We start from the raw sequence: 20,188 nt of genomic DNA on the forward strand, positions 1-20,188 counted from the left end.
GAGTTGGCTTCACTTAAAAATAAAAATGAATCTCTGCAAGCCTTAATCTTCATTTGCCAAATCAGGAAGGCATGGGGTCAGAGTAAGCAATTAAATTTCATAGCATATTTACAAATTTGTTGTCTTTACTTATATTCTCGTTTAAGTGGAGATCATGATAAAAATACATAGCAATACTTATGGGTTACATTGTTTCATGAATTTAGCAGTCAAGGAAGGTCATGTGACTCAATCAATCATACTTTATCACGGCCAGGGCTAGGAATAGTAAGCAGTAGTAAATATTAAAATAAAATAGTAAAAACACTAATAAAGTTGGTTAAATAAAATAAAATATTGGATGATATCAAAATAGTTAACAAATAACCTGAGTCTTAAACATAGGCTGGTGTTTCATTTTTATTACTACCACACAGCTTTTTGTTATAACCTGCATTATAGAGGATTTGCAGGCTGAGAAAAAATAAACTCCTCTAGAAATTGTCTTTTCTTTCACAGTAATGATAACGCAGGGATGAAATATATCGAGATGTGGAAGGTACAGACTTCAACGGATAGTTAGGGTTGCAGAAAAAACAATCGCAACCAGCCTGCCTTCCACTGAGAATCTGTGTACTGCATGAAAAAGAGGACTGATAAAATACCTACAGACCCCTCACATCCTGGACATGATCCATTTCAACTTCTCCCTTCAGGATGCTGCTATAGAGCATTGCATGCATAAAGGTAGTTTTCCCCCTGTGCTGAAAACTTAATTCCCACAACACTGTCCCATTTCTCATCTTCCCTACTACCTTCTCCTATTGGTTTCTTATGATTTATCATCTGTTTTGTAATTTATAATTAATGATTGTAACTATGATCTATGTCTTATTAATAAAATAGGGTTTTTAATGCATGAAAAGGAACATACTTTGCAAGGCGTTTTGCTGACGGTTCTTCCATAAACACATGGCAATAAAGACAATCAGAATGAAAACCATCACTCCAAGGACACAGGCAACTATCAGGTACAACATGTTGCCACTCCGCATTGAACCATTTGGTTGACCTGCATTGTTCCCAATTCCACGGTCAGGGAAATTAGGTGGTGTACTAAGGTCTTTTACTGGGTATTCAGATGCTCCAGGTGATCGTTTCACTATTTGGAATTAAAGCAAAAAGGTTGAATGAAAAAAAAAATATTAAATGGTAAATGCAAGTATTATTCTGACCTTAGGCAGAAATTCAGCAACAACTGAAAATGCTTTAAAATTATTAAATCCATTAGTTATACAGTACTATTAAAATTAGATGCATTTGTTTTGGCATACAATAAATAATCACAAACAATCATAGAAAAATGAAAAAACTGAGAGGGACGGTAAAGATTGACATATTATTCTACTTGCCTTCAGTTTAAAGAGCACGGTTTCAATTTAGAAAGGCATAATAAAGTATATGCTAGTTAGACAATATTTCTCCCGTTTTGATAAACATTGCTTTTAAAAACTGACCAAGTTTCCTTATTAATAAGCAGATTTATGATCAGAAGCAACAATGATGGATGACATCACCTAGTTTGGTAATGAAACGTCTGCAAGAAAACCACCAAGCTCAGAGAGCACCAAAGATCCCACAATTGTTTCTTACCTTTGGTTTCACATATCATCACATTGCTGTAGTCACTTTCTCCTCCTTCGTTGTAGCACTGCATTTTAATATCATACGATGTTTCAGGTTGTAGGTGACTTATCAAGTGCCATAGTTTTGTGCCTGGGAAAAGAAGGAGCAAAGAGAAATGCTATTTAATAGAACTGTATTCTTTCAAATGAAATGCATTATAAAAAAGGTATAGAAAATCTTATGAGAGACAAAAGTTAAGTCTATTAACCTCTGCATTCATTGAATATGTCCAAAAAAAAGCACAGTTAATTCCTAAATTAAATCATTGATAAATCTGATAAATTGTTTTTATATGGTCAGTTTAGGCAAAGCAGTATCTTCCTTTTCTAACCCGTTGATCTCTAAAAGTATGAATACAAAAATGTAATATATTCAATAGGGCTACTGCTGTACATTCTTAATAAAAATATAATTATACAAGGATAATATTTCCATCTCATTTAACAAGGACTTGTGCACTGATCTTACCTTCTACAACATCTCGCTTGTAATCACTATCATTGTCACTATCTGTTGGGCGATAATAAATGTAAAATCCTTGGATAGGCGTGTTGTTATTACTTGAAGTAATATACTAAAAAAGAAATGTTTAAACGTGAGAATTCAGAACATTCAATAAGGAATAAAGATGTAGAAGAGATGGATTTAATGACACTGCTAAATGAAACTGCAAAAAACCCACCCAATTTAAACTTAAGCACTACCTAGGGAAAGAATTAATTTTATAGTGTATTTCCATCTTCAGTTTTTAAACTTAACTTACATATTCAATCATTAAAAACTGAAACAATTAGAATTAGAACCTAAGATTTAAAAAAAAGATATCAGCATTTAATATGCTATTTTCTTTGAATATTCTAGTATATTCTCATCACTCACTCTTACTTTTTATACTGCACTAAACAATAAACAATATAAACTACCAAAATGGAAAATGACCATATGCAAACCACAGCCTGTTTAGAATAGCATTTGTAGAACACATGTTAAATGTTCAAAGTTCTTTAGATGGCATTGTCTACACCTAACCGTCTAAGAGTGCAGAGCTTTGTTCTAAGACAGTTAGTGAACAAACTGTTTTTATTGCGCACACAATACCTTTCAAAAACATAAAACATTATTTCTAGAAAAAGAACTGGAAACTTACAGTCCACTTTAACATGATCTGGGTGTCACTGACTGCTTCAGTATAAGCAATGTGAGGTCCTGCAATGGGGCGGTTGGAATATCGGTTGGTAAAGCCAGCCACGTTATATGGTCGAGAGGGAGAACTTCGAGGGCTTTCCCCATAATTATTAACAGCAATTACACGAAACTTATATGCAGTTCCTTGCAAGAAAAAGAAGAAGGGGGCGGCGGGGAAAGAGAGAGAGAGAATATGAGATTAAATAAATACCATTCTGGGGAAGGAGAAATGGCCAATATTAGAACAAGGCATGCATATAAATACCTGGATCCAAATTGTCAACTTCCACTGAAAGTTTAGATGGAGAGATATTATCTGCTGCAATTAGCCATTCATTATTTCTGTTAACACGTTTATATTCTACTTTAAAGGAAGTGATGGGTGATCCACCGTTTGCCCGTGGGATCCAAGTGACATAAACGGAGGTTTCTGATGCTGTTGAAATAGTAGGCCGATCTGGTGCCTCAGGAACTAGAAAAGAAAATACACAAATCTTCATATACAATTGTGTACCAAAAAAACCAAATTGATTTTTATGTCTGTAGGTTGTTTGTCAGTCAAATTAAAAAGATACACCCGATGTTTAAAGGGCTAATGGAATGGACTTGAAGGACAGAAAAAGGTAACAATCAGAGAAGCAGAGAAGCCCATTTCAAGAAGCTGGTTTATGTTTCAGACAGGCCCCTCACTAGTTCACACGAAGATAAAAGGAGGGATGGGGGAAGTGCATTCAAGAGCCACAAAATTCCGTTACTACAATAGAAGTATTCCTGACCTATATGGCATGGGTTTCTTAGTCGGTTCTACACAAGGTAACTTAAGACTTAATTCTAGAAAATCCTTCTTGAAATGCAACTTTTTTCCAGTTTTCAAAGACAGAATCAAAGCTACGTATGGAACCAATCAAACAAGCCAAAAGATGTACTGGCTGCTACAATTTATTGACAATCCTATGCAACAATAGTGAGTTAAGCCAGAACATATGGATCTTGAAACATTAGCACACCAAAGAAAATTGCATAACTTAATTCACAACCATGGAAATGGACACAGAAACCAGTTAATACCAAAGTAAGTTCCGCTTATTTTAAAGAAGCTAAATAGGTTTTTGCATGATAGCAAGTCTAAAATGTAAAGTGAAATTCGTAGATTCATGAAAACTTTTGTTACTATCTCTGTTAAGTATTAGCAGCTTAGGTACCTTGATGCAGTGGTTAAGGCACCAGGATGGAAACTAGGAGACTATAATTCTAGTCCAGTGTAGGCATGAAGCCAGTTGGATGATCTTGGGCCAGTCACTCTCGCTTAACTCTAGGAAAAAAGACAATGGCAAACTACTTTTGGAAAATCTTGCCAAGGAAACTGAAGGGACTGGTCCAGGCGGTCCACAGGAGTCAAACATTGACTCAAAGGCCCCTTCCCCCACCAAAAAGCTAGTATTCAAAACCATGCAGATTACATTAATACTTACTGAACTCACTTGAAGTTAGATAGCAGTGGAAACAGAAAAAGGGAGAAAAGGAATGTTAGTAAGTCTGATTACAATCATTATCTGAGATATTATCCCAAAACTTTTTTGTATGTTTTATATCAAGCTGTACAAGATACACCATGAAGAAAAGAAAATATTTAATTGGAAAAGAAAGGTACAATGTAACACTGAAAAACTATATTTTTAAGATGTTTCTAACTTACCTTTGTACATTGACTCAAATAATTCAGAATGCTCATTACTTTTTTAACAGAATGAATATTATATTCAAGATATGAAACCTGACTGGATTGTTTGAAATCAATTTATAATAGCAAAACTATTTTGAAATGCTTTAGAGTTGGTGGTGTATAATGTTCTAGTTTTTGAATAGTTTGTTGAGGGTTTTTGGACATTTTAATGATATATGTTATTGTTTTATTATATTGACCAGAGTCATAACAAATTGGGATAGCCCATAAATCTCATAAATTATAAAATCTGAACATTTTTGCAATATAACCAGAGTGACAGAACACGCCCTATAGTAGCATTTATTTTAGTAACAGAAAACATTTAACTAATGTTAAAACTCTAAGTATAAATTCCTTTAATTCTAACACCTTGGAATATAACCTAAAGCTGCTTCATAAAACAAATGGCATGGAAAAAAAATAGGATAATCCAAACCCTGATATTATACAAATTGCAAAAATTTTGAATTAAGCATAATTATGCTATTATCACAAAATTATGCCAATGTTCAGAAGCAGGATGTTGCTTCTTGCTTCAAAAGAAGAATTGATTGCTTCCCGAAAAAAGCATTTAAACATCTAAAACTGTCTAAGATCATTAAATTAAATGACCCACTTATTTTCCTCAGCAGCGGTTTCACAAAACATTGGAGCAGAAGCGATTTCTGGTAATACTGCCTAAATCATTAACCGCAACAAAGGAAGCAGCCTCATACAAATTCAGTCTATTTATCCACCTATCTTATTATGACAGATAGACACACAGACACACACACACATTTTCCAGGTACCAGGTCCAGGTGAATCATCTGCTACTTAATCTTTAAGCTACATAGTTTGCATGCAAAGCATATATTCTATCACTGAACTAAACTCAAAGGAAGAGTTCAGTGTTTGGAAAATGTGCTCTTATTTTCTTTTGAGATTTCTTCTGTTAACACACAAGTGACCTTGGAAGTGCACAACTAACAGAATGTTTGAAAGGCAGTTTCGAAAGTACATTATTTTCAGATTTATTGGTGGGACTTACCGCCACTGTGTCGAGACAGATCTGGAAGGACCACGCCAAAATTGTTGGTTGTTCCTTCTTGAATGACAGAATGCTTAGGAATGCCGATTGGTTGAGAGGGTGTCTGTGAGGTTTTTGAAGAGGATGACCTTTCTGAGAAAAAAAAAAGATGTGTATTCAGGAAATAATTTAAGGTGTCTTAAGGTACTTTTCGAGTCTTTTTAGTGTTAGTCCCTTACATCTTATTTACATCTTGTTCTATGCTGAACAGCGGGCAACAAAAATGCTGAAAACCCCTGTAATTTACTCATGTTGCTTTGTTTAATTACTGATACTCAAGGAAAGCTTCCACATGAAAATGAGCTAATGGAATAGGCTCAGGAGAGACTTTGAGCATCCACAAGTATATCAATGTGAAATGTTTAAGAAATGCTCTTCCACATATGAAACATCTTTGACAGAGTTGCTCATGGGACGGGGAATCTGATTCTACCCTGCTCTGGCATTTCCTCTGCTGCTTTGGGAAACGAAAAGGAACTGTTTGTTAGGGGAAACATGCCAGAGGTTTCCTAGTGTGCAAACTTCAGGAAAAATGTCACCTAAAATATATTTCAGGGAATAATATGAGTGGTCTAACAAAAGCTTTTTTACCTTTGCTTGTACGAAAAGTAAGCATGGAAGGCTGACCTTCACCAGCATCATTTTTTGCAACCATCAAGACTTCATATAAACTGGAAGGTTCCAGTTCTGTAAGACTAAGTTCATTTTCACTTCCAGGAACTCGAATTGTATACCAGTTAGTAACATTGCCATCCAGCTGTAAAAGGAGAATTAAAAAGTGATAGCAAAAACTTAAGTTTACAGGAAGGTAGGTAAACAATTTGCTGGTTCTAATGTTGAACTGTATTATTTATATCAGGGGTGTCAAACTCACTTCACAGCAGTTTCACGTGACACATCGGGACTTTCCCCCCCTTCACTAAACTGGGCATGGGCGTGGCCAGCACATGACGCAAGTTTGACAGCCTTGATTTATATAGTAGCCATCTGGCTACCAAACTGTATTTAAAAACAAAAGCAGAGGCACAATGAAATTCTTAGGATCGCCACAAAAGTTCCTTCACATACTTCAAAATGTAAATTTCAATCTTCCTGTAACACAAGGCCCAAAGATGTTTAAAACAGGCCAACTTTCATGAATTATTATTACTGCCAATGCTTTAAATTGATGTAGAGCAGCATCCTATTTTTCCTCTCTCATCGTTAATACCAGGAAAAAAAACAAGTTTTTTTTTAAGCCACAAAAACTAATATTTACTTAGAGCCAGGATAGTCCTACCTTGCGATATTTCACAAAATAAACATTGATTGGCCGACCACCATCCTTTCCAGATCGCCAGACCAGGTTATACTGGTCTGGCTTAAGTGTTTGTGGAGGGCTGAGAATGATGGGAGCTTCGGGTGGGGAAATGCCACTGGATGTTTTTTCTGTAGTAAGAATCTTGGCCGGAGACTTTCTGGGGAGACCCGTTTCTGAATCAAGATCTCCATCTCCATCATCATTCTGAGCAATTTCAAAAGGTGGAGCTTCTGTTTTTGTACTGGCTTCATAGGGAACTGCAGAAGAATGTGAAGATTAAAGACAGGCATTGTCTCAAAGATCTTTACAAATGACACTTCACACTATCACTTCTCCCATCAACCTTTCTTTGTAACTGAACCACTGTATATCATCACAGAGTGATTTATATCTTTTTTAAAAAAGGAAATTAGATTATAGCAGCAAATAAGAACAGTTTTTAATTGCATTGCAAGGGTTCCTATGGTTTCTAGATTCTTATCTCCATGGCTAAATCTATGTTGAAAATAACAATAGCAATAGCACTTATATACCGCTTCAAAGAGTTAGAATTAGAAGAACGTTATTGTCATTGTACAGGTACAACGAAACTGTGGATGCTTTACAGCCCTCTCTAAGTAGTTTACAGAGGCAGCGTATTGCCCCAAACAATCTGGCTCCTCATTTTACTGTCCTCTGAAGAATGGAAGGCTGAGTCAATCTTGAGCCAGAGACTTGAATTGCTAGCAGCTGGCAGTCAGCAGATAGCCTGCAGTATTGCATGCAAAATGCTTCAAATGCAGGTAATCTTCAACTTACAAGTTTGTTTAGTGACCGTTCAAAGTTACAATGGCATTGAAAAAAGTAATAGATAGGATTTGTAAAGTAAGCATTTCATTGTGCAACACTTTATGCCTTCTTGCCTGCCTCTGCTGAAATACTAATCGGTTTGCTGTGGGTAGCTGATTCATTAAAAATGAAGGAGGGAGAGTTTAATTGTTTCAACATGAATACTAATGTGTCAGCAACATCAGCAAGTTGAACCCAGCTGACCTCAAAACATAACACTTATTATAATCTCAAGTCTGTGGTTATAAGTGTTGTTTATAGGCCACAATTCTAAAAACAGACAACTATGGTTATTTAAATAATTCAATTTGCAAAGATCTAGCACAGAAAGAGCATGTTTCAACATAGAAAGCAACAGAAATGTGATGAGCTATAAAATGTATAATTTTACAATGTGGCAATTTGTGGATGTTCAGTTAGTGCAAATGGACCAAACATTTGCACATTATTTAGTAAGACAATTGGGATGGCACTCACCAACTGTAAGGAAAGTCTCGGAACGAGCAAGTCCATAATCATTTGTTGCTTCACAGATGTATTTCCCAGCATGCTCTGCTGTTAGAGGCTGAATATATAAGGAACTTGACCCACTGCGAGACATAATGAAGTAGGCTCTGTCTGCAATGGAGTTACTGCTTCTTGACTGGGAGGATGACTTATGTGATTTTGAGTAGAGCATCTGTGAAGGATGGGTGCTAATTATTCCATGCCTGTTGTACCAATGAATTACAGGGGTAGGCAATCCAGTGGCATTACATGACAATGACACAGTGTCTCCCTCTATCATTTTGGTATTTGCTGGAAGTGAAGTTATAATTGGCTTGGAATTTTTGTCTGGTTAAAAAATGAAAGCAGAAAAAAATACTATTTACTAAGAGAACTGAACTATCATCGGAGACTAGATGAACAGAAGAAACTTGGATTGGTAGGGAAAAATAGAGGTCCAAGTGATTATTTTTGTTTATTTTAAATATTTACATACTGCTTTGCATGAACTACTTCATGAATCAAATTAATTGTCTTATATGTTAAACAAACAAAGAAGAACAAGGATAGTAAGGGAAGAAGGAATGGGAACCTTCAAATATTGTAGGTATTTGTTGTAGGTAACATAAGTTCTAAAAAACTTAATACACAAATGGATGACAATTCACAATTTGTGCCATCTGCAGTAAGAGCTCTGTGGATAATTTTAGAGGTCAGGCAAGTTCATAATGAAAAAGATTTTCTAGCAGTGTCAAAAATTGGCCAGATCTTACAATTCAAGGCATAGCTCAGTGGTCAAGATTTACTCACTAGAAATAGCCCACAAACCCACAAGCCATTTCTGTATATACTAAAGGGAGATAGGATAGAAAAAAAAAATATCAGGTGCTTTTTACCTGCTTGAGAATGACATCTCCCAGTGGACTGTGAAAATCCAATGCCATTGTTTACTAAGCACTGATACAATCCTGTGTCTCCTGGAGCAATTTGATTTATTCTCAGCTTGTTTCCTGAAGGGAAGTGCCGGGAAGAAAGATGGACGGGAATTCCATTATGGTACCAGGTAACATTAGGTGAAGGATTTCCATGTATTTCACAGGAAAGATGCAAAATTTTGCCCCAAGACACTAACTGATTTTGTAATCCTCTTGATATAGAAGCGGGTTCTAAAACCAAAGAGGAAAAAAAGAAAAAAAAAAAAGGAAGCATTATATCCCGTTTCATTCTGTTGTGGCAGCAGCCTTTTGACACTGAATTTGTAAATTAAAAATTGTCATCGTACCGAGCACATTTATGCTGTAGTTCACGTATTTCACAACTCCGGAATTATCTTGGACTACACAGGAATAATTTCCCGCATCAGATAGATCCACAGAATCAATGGTAAGATGAGAATGAAAGAGCTTCCATCTGTTCTGAATTAGCACATCTCTGCCATCTTTATACCAGTGAACATAAGAAACAGGGAGCCCACTAACTACACACTCCAACATCAGAGGTCTATGTTGAGGTATTGCCAATGCCTGAGAACTGGTTGGATAAAGAATATGAAAGTCCGCTGAGGAAGAGTCTGCAAATTGAGGAAAAAGTTAGCGTGAGCTTTTCTAATAAACTATCTCAAATTCCTTGGATTCCTAAGTTGTTTCCCCCCACAAAGTATTTTGCTTTGTTTGCAATTCTTATATACTTTTTGTTGTAACTATACACTGTGGACATTAGGTCACAAAATATGTAATTGTAATCTGTTATCTGTAATATTTGGCTAAATTCAAAGCCTGTAAAAAGTTTAAATTGTTTAAATTGCCAAGCTTACTCTGTCATCCACTGCAGTTATTATGATTTGCTCATCTTAATAACACCTGTTCTGAACTATTTTAACGTGGGAAATCGCCTTATATCAAGCCTCTCCATTAGTCTATCTGGCTCAGCATACTCTATCAAAGTATTTATTTTTTTTTTTTTTTTTTTTTTTTTTTTATTTTTTTTAAAAAAATAATGATGGGTGTTTTTTTTTTTTTGTTTTTATTATTGGTTAATTTATAAAAAAAAAAAAAAAAAGAAAAAAAAAGGGGGGGGGGGGGGGGGGGGGGTTGGTTGTTATGCCCACAGGTTTTATACCCTTTCCCAATTCTAGCTGGACATTCTATGGACTGGAGACCTAGATACAAAAAAAAAATTCCCATGATGTACACAACCAGGTTTCAATATCAGCCAGTTATTAGTTAAAGGCTAGAAATGCTTCACATCCTTAATTCTGGAAATATTCATTCACATACATCATTTAACAATGAATATAATCACTGATAATAAGACTTATCAGCAAGCAGACATTCCAATAAAATACTAGATGGATGATAGACCTAGCAAAACAATGGCATCGCACCTTGACAGTTTAATTACACTGATACATAATACTCACTACTGATTACAAGCTTATGTCCAGTTGGTTCAAGTTTGAGATCATCAGTAACTGGATTATATGCTGCACACTTATAAATTCCCTTGTCATCTGGAGATACATTCAAAATTTGCAGATTTCCAGATGGGAGAATAAGGTAGTTTTCTAATAAAAATAGAGTTATTTTAATTAGACTGCAAAGAATATAAATTGATTTTTCTGTTGGAAATACTGTGTTTAACTTGTATCATATGTTAAAATGCAAACTTGCAGCAGTTCTCAATAAGCTAAGGGACATAGAAACTTGCCTGTTGATTGTTCCAGCCATTTTCCCCGTACACGGAAGCGAATCTGTGCTTTTGGATTGCTTTTTGGTAGCTTGCAACCTATTAAAGCAGTATTCCCTTCTTCCACTGAAATTGTGTTTCTCCATGAAGATTCAAAATCATCAAGATCTAGAAAAAATTAAAAGTGTTTTGTTTTGTTTTATTTTCAACTTTTGGTAGATTTTGCAGGTCTTTACCAAAAGCATTTTGCTTAATATAAGTTATTGCTTTCAGCTGATTGGATACTGAGTTTCCCCTTCCAAAAAAAAGAAAAGAAAATAGTAAAAGCCTGATATATATTCTCAACCCTAGTAATTTGGCTGATTAAGTATAAATCCAGTTACAAATGTGCCTTAGTGGAGAAGCTTTAGTTGTCAGGTTCTTTATACAACTTGAAAATCTGTTTTTTTTATTCACAATGTTAAAAGGTGAGTGTGCAACTTTAGGTTTCAAAATAACATAATATCCTAATCAAGGAGGGAATAGGAACAGCTTTAATTCAACTATCTGTCCAACTAGTATCACAGTGCCTAATAGGGATTGCCCTATTTACAACATATTTTTCCCCAGCCAATTTGTTCCCTGTGCAACAAGATAGATGATGTATAGGGTCTTCAAACCTGGCAAGTTTAAGACTTATGGACTTCAACTCCCAGAATTCCTCAGCTAACATGACTGAAGGAGGAATTCTGGGAGTTGAAGTCCACAAGTCTTAAAGCTGTCAAGTTTGAAGACTCCTGATGTATACCATAAATAGTTGCTCTTTCGAGGGCTATTTATTGTACCTACATTAAGCCATGTTATGCATTATGGCAGGGGTACCAAACTCATGGCCTGTGGGCTGGATGTGTCACGTGCTGGTCCTGTCCCCGCCCGGTTTAGCGTTTGACATCCCTGCATTATGGCATGCAAAGTGATTGAATTTTACCTATGTTATCATTTATATTTCACATCTAGCCATTTTGAATAGTCACCTTGTGCCCTTTTGCAGCACAGCTGACCAAAATAGCAAATGACCCAATTAGCTAATTGATAAATACTAGGACATCAGCAGCAAAATCTTAACAGGTAATCAAACTGCTTGCCAAATAAAGTGAAGTTTAATGCTTGTGTTTTCTATGCTGACCTAAATTAACTGATATCTCAATTATAACCTGATAAATGCCTACTTTGCTTACATGGCAATTCCATGCAATACTGGTTTTGCTGCAGTCATTTCATCAGCAATCAATACAGTACAAAAGGCACTTAATGTATTCAGTGTTTTCTACAGTCCTTAGCATCTGTAAGTACCAACTAATGTTCATAAGCTCTCAAGAGGATCTTGCTATGGGTCAGTACTCTACAAAAACATTTATTCTTCTCAATTATGAGAAGTTTTTCTCTTATGGGTATTTTGGATATGCTTCAAAAGCAAAGTATATTTATAATGGAAATGTATCAAGCTCAGGCATAAGAAAGGAGTAATTCAGACCTTTTATTTCTGATCTGAAGTAGTCAAATTACCCGCAACAGAAATAAGTCTTCTGTGTAGACATGGGGGAGGGGAGAGGCGGAGAGAAGAAAGCAGTAGGGCATATTTGTTTCCACATTGTTTAAATTACCAGCTGAACATTTTGCAGGGTTGATAAGTTGTAAAAAAAAAAAAAAGTATTTAATAATTGGGACTGCTCAACACTTAGTATTTGAAGGCAGGCAAGCACAGTACCTGCCTTAGAAGAGAATCTACTTTTTACTGGGATCAGATGGTTGCATTCTGCCAAGGAGAAGACATGCTTAGTTTAAGGAGTTGCAAAATGATCCTGTTTTACCCATTTGAAGCTGCACTTTATTTCCTACCTGAAAAATAGCACAGCCTTAAATTATAATTAAGTGGGATAAATTAGGATTAATAAACCTATTAACAAGGTTAGCTTTTCTTTTTCTTTCAAGTAATAACTAAACATTCTTTGTTTAAAAGTCACATACACACATATGTGTATGATGAAATCTGTGAAGTGCAGAGATTCACTTAGCAGAGATTTCATTTTGTCTGTTCCACTCTGTTTGAAAGAGAATCTTTATAAACTTCTTTCTACATTAGTTCAGATAAAGCCATACAATTTTACTTTGCTCTAATTTTGTGTGTGACTAAACCTACTCTGAAATAATCTTTGTTTAGAGATATAAAATGCTCAGAAACAAAAGAGGCCAATGGGAAGAATAAAATTTTTATGAGATGCAACAGTTTCACCGTCAATCAGAATATAACTTACATGCTACAGACACAGTTGCAGGCTTGCTGATTATTGCACCAATACTGTTATTAGCAAAACACTGGTAGGTTCCAGAATTTGAAGGACTAAGAGATAAAATGGTAAGGGATCCTGGTTGTGGGTCTACTTGCTCTACTTTCTTATGCAATTTCTCTCCATTGAATATCCAAGAGAGATGAGCTGTAGATGGTTCAGCGGAACAGTAAAGTTTTATAGTTGCTCCTGGCTTCTGGACGGTAGAAAGAGGTTCAGAAATAAAGTGAGGAATCAACTCTGGGGAGGGAAAAAAAGACACACATATATGGTGTTTATCACCATTGTCAACTGGCAGACGTTTATCAGTCAAAAAGAGAACATTAGGAACATACCAAGGAAAGTGAATTTACCTGAAGCTGCAGTGGAGAGGAAAAATGTAAGAAAAAGCAGTTCGTGTGAAGGTACTGGATCAGGATGCATAATGCCAAGTTACAAAGGCTGGTGGCAGAGTAATATGACTCAATGAGGAACCTACAAAAGAAGACAGTTGTGGGCAACATCTTCAAAGCACATTTTTCATGAGTGAAAATGTTAGGCCTTAAATATGTATAAAGGTAAGTTGGCATTTAACTTCATGGACACATCCATGTAATTTTCCTGGCAACATGACAGAAACGGCATGCCCTTTCCTCCTTCAGGTACCGCCTGCTAATCTCATCTCAAGTACTAACCTGGGCTGATCCTGCTTAGTTTCCAAACCCAGTCAGCTAGGTGTTGACAGCTAACATAGTTTCAACTATATGTACCAGAACTAAAACACAGAATGGAAAGCCTTTAATACCCTCAATCTTTTTACTTGTAGAAACATGTATGAATCTTGTTATTTTTAAGTTCACAGCACGTCCACAATTCTACAAACAAATTAGGTATCTTACCCAAAGGAAATAATCCCAAACAGCTTCAGCCTTGTTGGCTTCTGCTACTTTTATATAATAAACTATAAATATTAACCCTTAATTTTTTGAAAATTCCCCTCCCCCCATATGTTCTTTTGTGGCAGAAACAAAAGTTTAGGACCATATCAGAAAAAAATATATTTTGACACAAGGAATTTATACAAATATATTTATGCATGGTTCTTTACCAATGCTACATTTTTAAGACACTTTGGAAAACCTGTGGCAGCATCTGGCGAGAATCACAAGTGAAGAGGCACAAATCAACCACTCCTTTGTAGAGAATAAAAATTAGGAAACTGATTGATTTCCATAAACTATGTAGTCAGACCAACAAAGTCTTTAGCATAGCTTCCCCTATTGACTTTGTTGTCGGGAGCCAGCTGGGGAGGACATAAATGGCGATCATGTTACCCTGGGAGGCTGCAACCATCATAAATAGATGCCAATTGTCAAGCATCCAAAATTTTTGATCACATGGCTTTGGGGAGACCGCAGGGTTCTGTAGCTTTTTATAATATTTGGAAGACCACAGGGTCCCCTACCTAAATTGTATACAATTCACATACAACCACACAGTGCTTTTAAGCCTAGAAAGTGAAGCCGGATTATAAACTTCTTGCCAAGGCACCTTTAAAGTAAAAAGTAGTGAAGCTACAGTATTTACACGGACATTCCCCCCTACCGCCATTGACTCTCCAACGAAGAACAGAGTATTGAATGGAATCCACATCATAAATGGAAGAGAGCTGGCATGCAAATATCACTAGGGGTTTCTTTTCTTCTTTTTTTTGGCAAACAGCAATTAATAGTAGTAGATTACCAACAACGGATACGCTACCCATTAGTTTTAACTACAGGACTGATTTTGTTTATTTAGAGAACTATTACATCTGCTGACAAGTTTATACGTAACAGGCATTAGTATTTTCTCACACTAGATAATTTTCCATTAAACAAGGCTGTCCTTAATTAAGAGACCTGAGTGAAATGAAGACTAAGAAATATATGTTTGGGCAGATTTTATGAGTTTAATAATCACAACTAACTACACCAGCACCTCTGGGGTTTATTTACTAGGCACTCCCCACCTTTTCACAGGCTCAATCAAGTCAGCCAAGCATGCAAACTGATTCTGTCGCCAGCAAAAGCATTTCCTTTCACTGTGGTCAGCCAAAAACAGAGGAAGAAAATGGAAATGACTTGAAGTTATGGCACCAAACAGACCAGACAAGCAAGGAAATAATCAACTCCACATGAGCCACTTCTAGCCCATCACAATGAAAAGGGACCATGACCAGCCCCAGGAAAGGTCAGCAAGGGGGGTGGGTGGGTGGGTTTCACACACAGAAAGAGGCGACAGCAAGAAGCTGCCAGCTGCAATAAGCATCAGTGTGTTCCGAATTACACTCACAGAAGGACTGAGTTCAAAGTAATTTGATCACAAACTAATGCTAGCTATCATTAAAAAACCCTACCAATTCTATTCAAAATAGTAAGGATGTCTCCTGTATTTTGGTGGATTAAAATACAAGTTTGAGGTCGCAAGGGAAAGAAGGAACAGAGACAGTGTTGGTTTCAAAGTTTCAGTCCTTCAACTGTATTCTTTAGAAATTCTACGGCAGCAAAAGGTAAGTCAACAGCACTTCTTCCAAACAGAAAAAATAGAAAACATATCTGCACATCACTGTAAACCACAGAATAAATAATTCTTGTATATTTGTAACAGGGCTTTCTTTTGGTCCATGCTGCTTGACTTCTACTATTATTCACTGTGGCTAAGAGTTAGTTGCATAGGTTATTTGATCTACAATATAATACCATGCTAGTGGTATAAAAGTATCTTTTTTTAAAAATCATAAAAATGATTTCTAGCATTTTGGCTGTTACAATTAACTATCATCCTCAGTTCACTGTGACGGTAACCAAGCCTTATTAAAACTAAATCAAGAGTCTCAATGTTTCTTATCAATCTCTTTTAGTATTACTATGTTTGTGATAAACAGAACTGAGTCCTTTAATGGGGGATACTGTAGTTGCTTATCAAGAAAAAAGTGTTACAATTTAAACTGGCTCATGAAATTGCAGATGGTTTGAACTAAACTGTTTTTTGTCATTTTAAATCACAGATGTGTTCTACGAAAGATCTTTAGACAGCTAATCATGACATTTTCATAAGACAACAGATCTAAAGCAAAGGTGTTATCTTGTTGATCAACTATCATGTTTTTTAGGAAAAATACATAAAAGTGCCATCTTCTTACAGAAACTGTTAAATTCAACATTTATAAACCATACAATGATTAAAGCAGGAAACACAGAGGTGGGGAGCCTGCAACCCCACATTCCTTTTACCAGCTCCCAGATCTAAAGCTTGCTACCATCTCCCTTGGTGCTTCCCCCTCTTACTTTGGACATTAAAACAAAAAATAACCTTTCTTCAAATATGAGAAGCTCTAAAGTTATTTTTGATCAAAGAATGCTTCAAGGCCTCAATTAAGCCTCATTTATTTTAGAAAATATAGGCAGTTCTCGACTTACAACAGTTCATTTGGTGACTGTTCAAAGTTACAAAGTTGAAAAAATACTTGGGACCGTTTTTGACCCTTAAAACTGTGACAGCATCCCTATGGTCATGTGAACAAAATTTGCATGGTTGGCATCTGATTCATACTTATGACAGGTGCAGAGTCCCGGGGGTCATGTGATCACCTTTTGCGACCTTCTGACAAACAAGGTCAGTGGGGAAGCCAGATTCACTTAATGACCGTATTACTAACTTAACAACTACATGAGTCACTTAACTACTGTGGCACAAAAGTCATAAAATGGGGCAAAATTCATGTCACTTAGCAACCAAAATCTTGGGCTCAGTTGTGGTCGTAAGTCGAGGGCTACCTGTACAAACAACAAGTGACTGCAGACCCCTGCTTTGTTTGGGAAGTACGCCCCTTCTGCCCCTACCCACAAAGGGACAAGGATATATGTAGGGTAGCAGGGTGCGGCCTTCAGAAGAGGGCTGGCAGTTGGGATGTAGAAATAACGTTCCTCCTCCCTGGTAGCTACTTACAAAGGGGCTGGTCCTTAGGAGCCCTCAAGACTCCAAGACTGCCTACCTCATTTCCCTATAGGCCAAATGTGTTCATGGGTTCAAAAGTCTGCTGACCCCTACTTGACAGTCTCCACAGAGGCTTCCTGCCATTCTGAAATAGGAAACATAAATAACCTCGATAGAAGCCAATACCAACTCATAAAAGGGGTTTTTCTATTTTAGACATGTCCATAATTTAGGTTGCCGATCTGCATTTGAAAGGTATCACTGCTAGACAATTCATTTTGCAGATATTTATTCTGCAGGCTGGTTTAGATCAGGTGCTTCAGATTTTCTGAATGTCAAAAAAAACAACACCATCTCACTCAAAGGCATATATATGCCTGCAGCTGTGTGACTACTGTGCAAACGCAGGAAAAAAAACTGTTTCTTTAGGTAGTGAGCACCCCCACTCCATACGAAGCACTTTTCCTGCTTCAGAACATTTACAATACGAAAGCACAGCTATTTGTGTTGCAGGCTTTCCATTTTAGGAAAAGAAAACTATATGTTTTAGAAAGGAACATATAAATACACATCTGCAACCAGAATTTATAGTTACCCACTTATCTGCTAATAAGTTATATCTGTGATGGCGAACCTATGGCACGCGTGCCACAGGTGGCAATGCAAAGCCATTTGTGCGGGCACACAAGCCCCAGCCAAACTTACCTGCATTGCGCATGTGTGCGTGGCTCCCAGATGATTTTGAGGCAGTTTTCGGCCTACCAGAGGCTCAAGGGAAACCTCTGCAGCCTCGGGAAGCTGAAAAATGGGCCTCCTAGAAATATCGGAAGTGCCCGTTTTCAGCCTCCGGAGGGCCTCTGGAGCCCGGGGGAGGCCGTTGGAAACGGGCCCGTTTTTCGGCCTCCAAAGGCTGCAGAGGCTTCCCTTGAGCCTCCAGGAGGGCGAAAAAGGCCTCAAGCGCTGGGAGGCGCATGCATGTGCAGTGCAGGTAAGGGGGCAGGGCACATTGCATTGTGGGTTGCCAGCACGCACATGCTTTCGACACAACAAAAAGGTTCGCCATCACTGAGTTGTATCAACAGGCATTAGAAACCAGTTATTCTATGGCCAGAGGGGAAAGTACAGGCATAATGAATAAAATAACTCGGATTTGAACTCTGAATAATATCCAGGTAATAGAGGTTATTTAAATTTGACTGAAGCATGTCACATACATAATTGCTAAATTGTAGTTTCTATTTCTTTTATAATTCACTCAAGTTCCTATTACATTTTTTGGCATACTATACATACATAAAAAGATATTAACTCTAAAATTAAGATGCCACCCTCTACCCTGTCCCCCAAAAACTAAATAAAAAAAATCTTGTTACTTTTGTCAGTGAATTGAACGCAAGCTTCCAAATCTAGTTTTCCTTTAAATAATATAGCTAGGACAAGACAAGATGCAATAAGTACATCTATTTTTTTAGCTTGTATTTTAATCTGCTGGCACTATTTATAGACTGAATATGAAACAATCAAAACTAGTAGACCCTAACAGGTGAAACAGCTTTATAGGGAAATCAGACTTTAATAATACAGTAATAACAATCTATTAAACTTGCGTGCTACCCAATGGCCAAAGACTCTGGCCTGCTCACAACTGCAATAAAATCAAAGATTAATAAGTCTGTTTGAAAAAAAAATGTACTATTTATGATTGTATATTGTAATGATAAAAATAGTAAAGTCCTCTTTGACTGCAAATACACTGCTCAAAAAAATAAAGGGAACACTTAAACAACACAATGTAACTCCAAGTCAATCACACTTCTGTGAAATCAAACTGTCCACTTAGGTAGCAACACTGATTGACAATCAATTTCACATGCTGTTGTGCAAATGGAACAGATAACAGGTGGAAAGCATAGGCAGTTAGCAAGACATCCCCAATAAAGGAGTGGTTCTGCAGGTGGTGACCACAGACCACTTCCCAGTTCCTATGCTTTCTGGCTGATGGTTTGGTCACTTTTGAATGCTGGCAGTGCTTTCACTCTAGTGGTAACATGAGACGGAGTCTACAACCCACACAAGTGGCTCAGGTAGTGCAGCTCATCCAGGATGGCACATCAATGCGAGCTATGGCAAGAAGGTTTTCTGTGTCTGTCAGCGTAGTGTCCAGAGCATGGAGGCGCTACCAGGAGACAGGCCAGTATATCAGGAGACATGGTGGAGGCTGTAGGAGGGCAACAACCCAGTATCAGGACCGCTACCTCCCCCTTTGCGCAAGGAGGGACAGGAGGAGCACTGCCAGAGCCCTGCAAAATGACCTCCAGCGGGCCACAAATGTGCATGTGGCTACTCAAACGGTCAGAAACAGACTCCATTAGGGTGGTATGAGGGCCTGACGTCCACAGGTGGGGGTTGTGCTTATAGCCCAATACCGTGCAGGATGTTTGGCATTTGCCAGAGAACACCAAGATTGGCAAATTTGCCACTGGCGCCCTGTGCTCTTCACAGATGAAAGCAGGTTCACACTGAGCACATGTGACAGACGTGACAGGGTCTGGAGACACCGTGGAGAATATTCTGCTGCCTGCAACATCCTCCAGCCTGACCGGTTTGGCAGTGGGTCAGTAATGGTGTGGGGTGGCATTTCTTTACGGGGGCCGCACAGCCTTCCATGTGCTCGCCAGAGGTAGCCTGACTGCCATTAGGTACCGAAATGAGATCCTCAGACCCCTTGTGAGACCATATGCTGGTGCAATTGGCCCTGGGTTCCTCCTAATGCACGACAATGCTGGACCTCATGTGGCTGGAGTGTGTCAGCAGTTCCTGCAAGACGAAGGCATTGATGCTATGGACTGACCCGCCCATTCCCCAGACCTGAATCCAATTGAGCACATCTGGGACATCATGTCTCACTCCATCCACCAACGCCACGTTGCACCACAGACTGTCCAGGAGTTGGGGGTGCT

At 37.6% G+C, this 20,188-nt stretch overlaps 1 protein-coding gene across 4 annotated transcripts in view; it reads right to left on the minus strand.

Annotated features, from left to right (window-relative positions):
* CDON (cell adhesion associated, oncogene regulated) overlaps positions 1-20,188 on the minus strand; it is an 86,273-nt gene that overhangs the window by 11,761 nt on the left and 54,324 nt on the right. For 3 of the 4 annotated variants that reach the window (XM_087970008.1, XM_026671437.2, XM_087970009.1), the window contains exons 2-16: positions 13,625-13,745; positions 13,239-13,511; positions 10,966-11,112; positions 10,679-10,822; positions 9,542-9,829; positions 9,156-9,425; positions 8,251-8,607; positions 6,925-7,202; positions 6,237-6,402; positions 5,607-5,738; positions 3,116-3,322; positions 2,813-2,994; positions 2,134-2,239; positions 1,633-1,755; positions 914-1,141 (exon numbers count right to left, since the gene is read on the minus strand). In XM_087970008.1, the coding sequence (XP_087826134.1) occupies positions 914-1,141; positions 1,633-1,755; positions 2,134-2,239; positions 2,813-2,994; positions 3,116-3,322; positions 5,607-5,738; positions 6,237-6,402; positions 6,925-7,202; positions 8,251-8,607; positions 9,156-9,425; positions 9,542-9,829; positions 10,679-10,822; positions 10,966-11,112; positions 13,239-13,511; positions 13,625-13,694 (2,971 nt within the window). In that variant the 5' untranslated portion in view covers positions 13,695-13,745. The remainder of the gene's footprint in view (positions 1-913; positions 1,142-1,632; positions 1,756-2,133; positions 2,240-2,812; positions 2,995-3,115; positions 3,323-5,606; positions 5,739-6,236; positions 6,403-6,924; positions 7,203-8,250; positions 8,608-9,155; positions 9,426-9,541; positions 9,830-10,678; positions 10,823-10,965; positions 11,113-13,238; positions 13,512-13,624; positions 13,746-20,188) is intronic. The other variant, XM_026671438.2, reaches the window with a different exon arrangement.

Source organism: Notechis scutatus, chromosome 7 (genome assembly GCF_049901735.1).
Source record: "Notechis scutatus isolate UNSWTSFEM ecotype Mainland chromosome 7, rNotScu1.2, whole genome shotgun sequence".
In the NCBI taxonomy this organism is placed as follows: Eukaryota; Metazoa; Chordata; class Lepidosauria; order Squamata; family Elapidae; genus Notechis; species Notechis scutatus.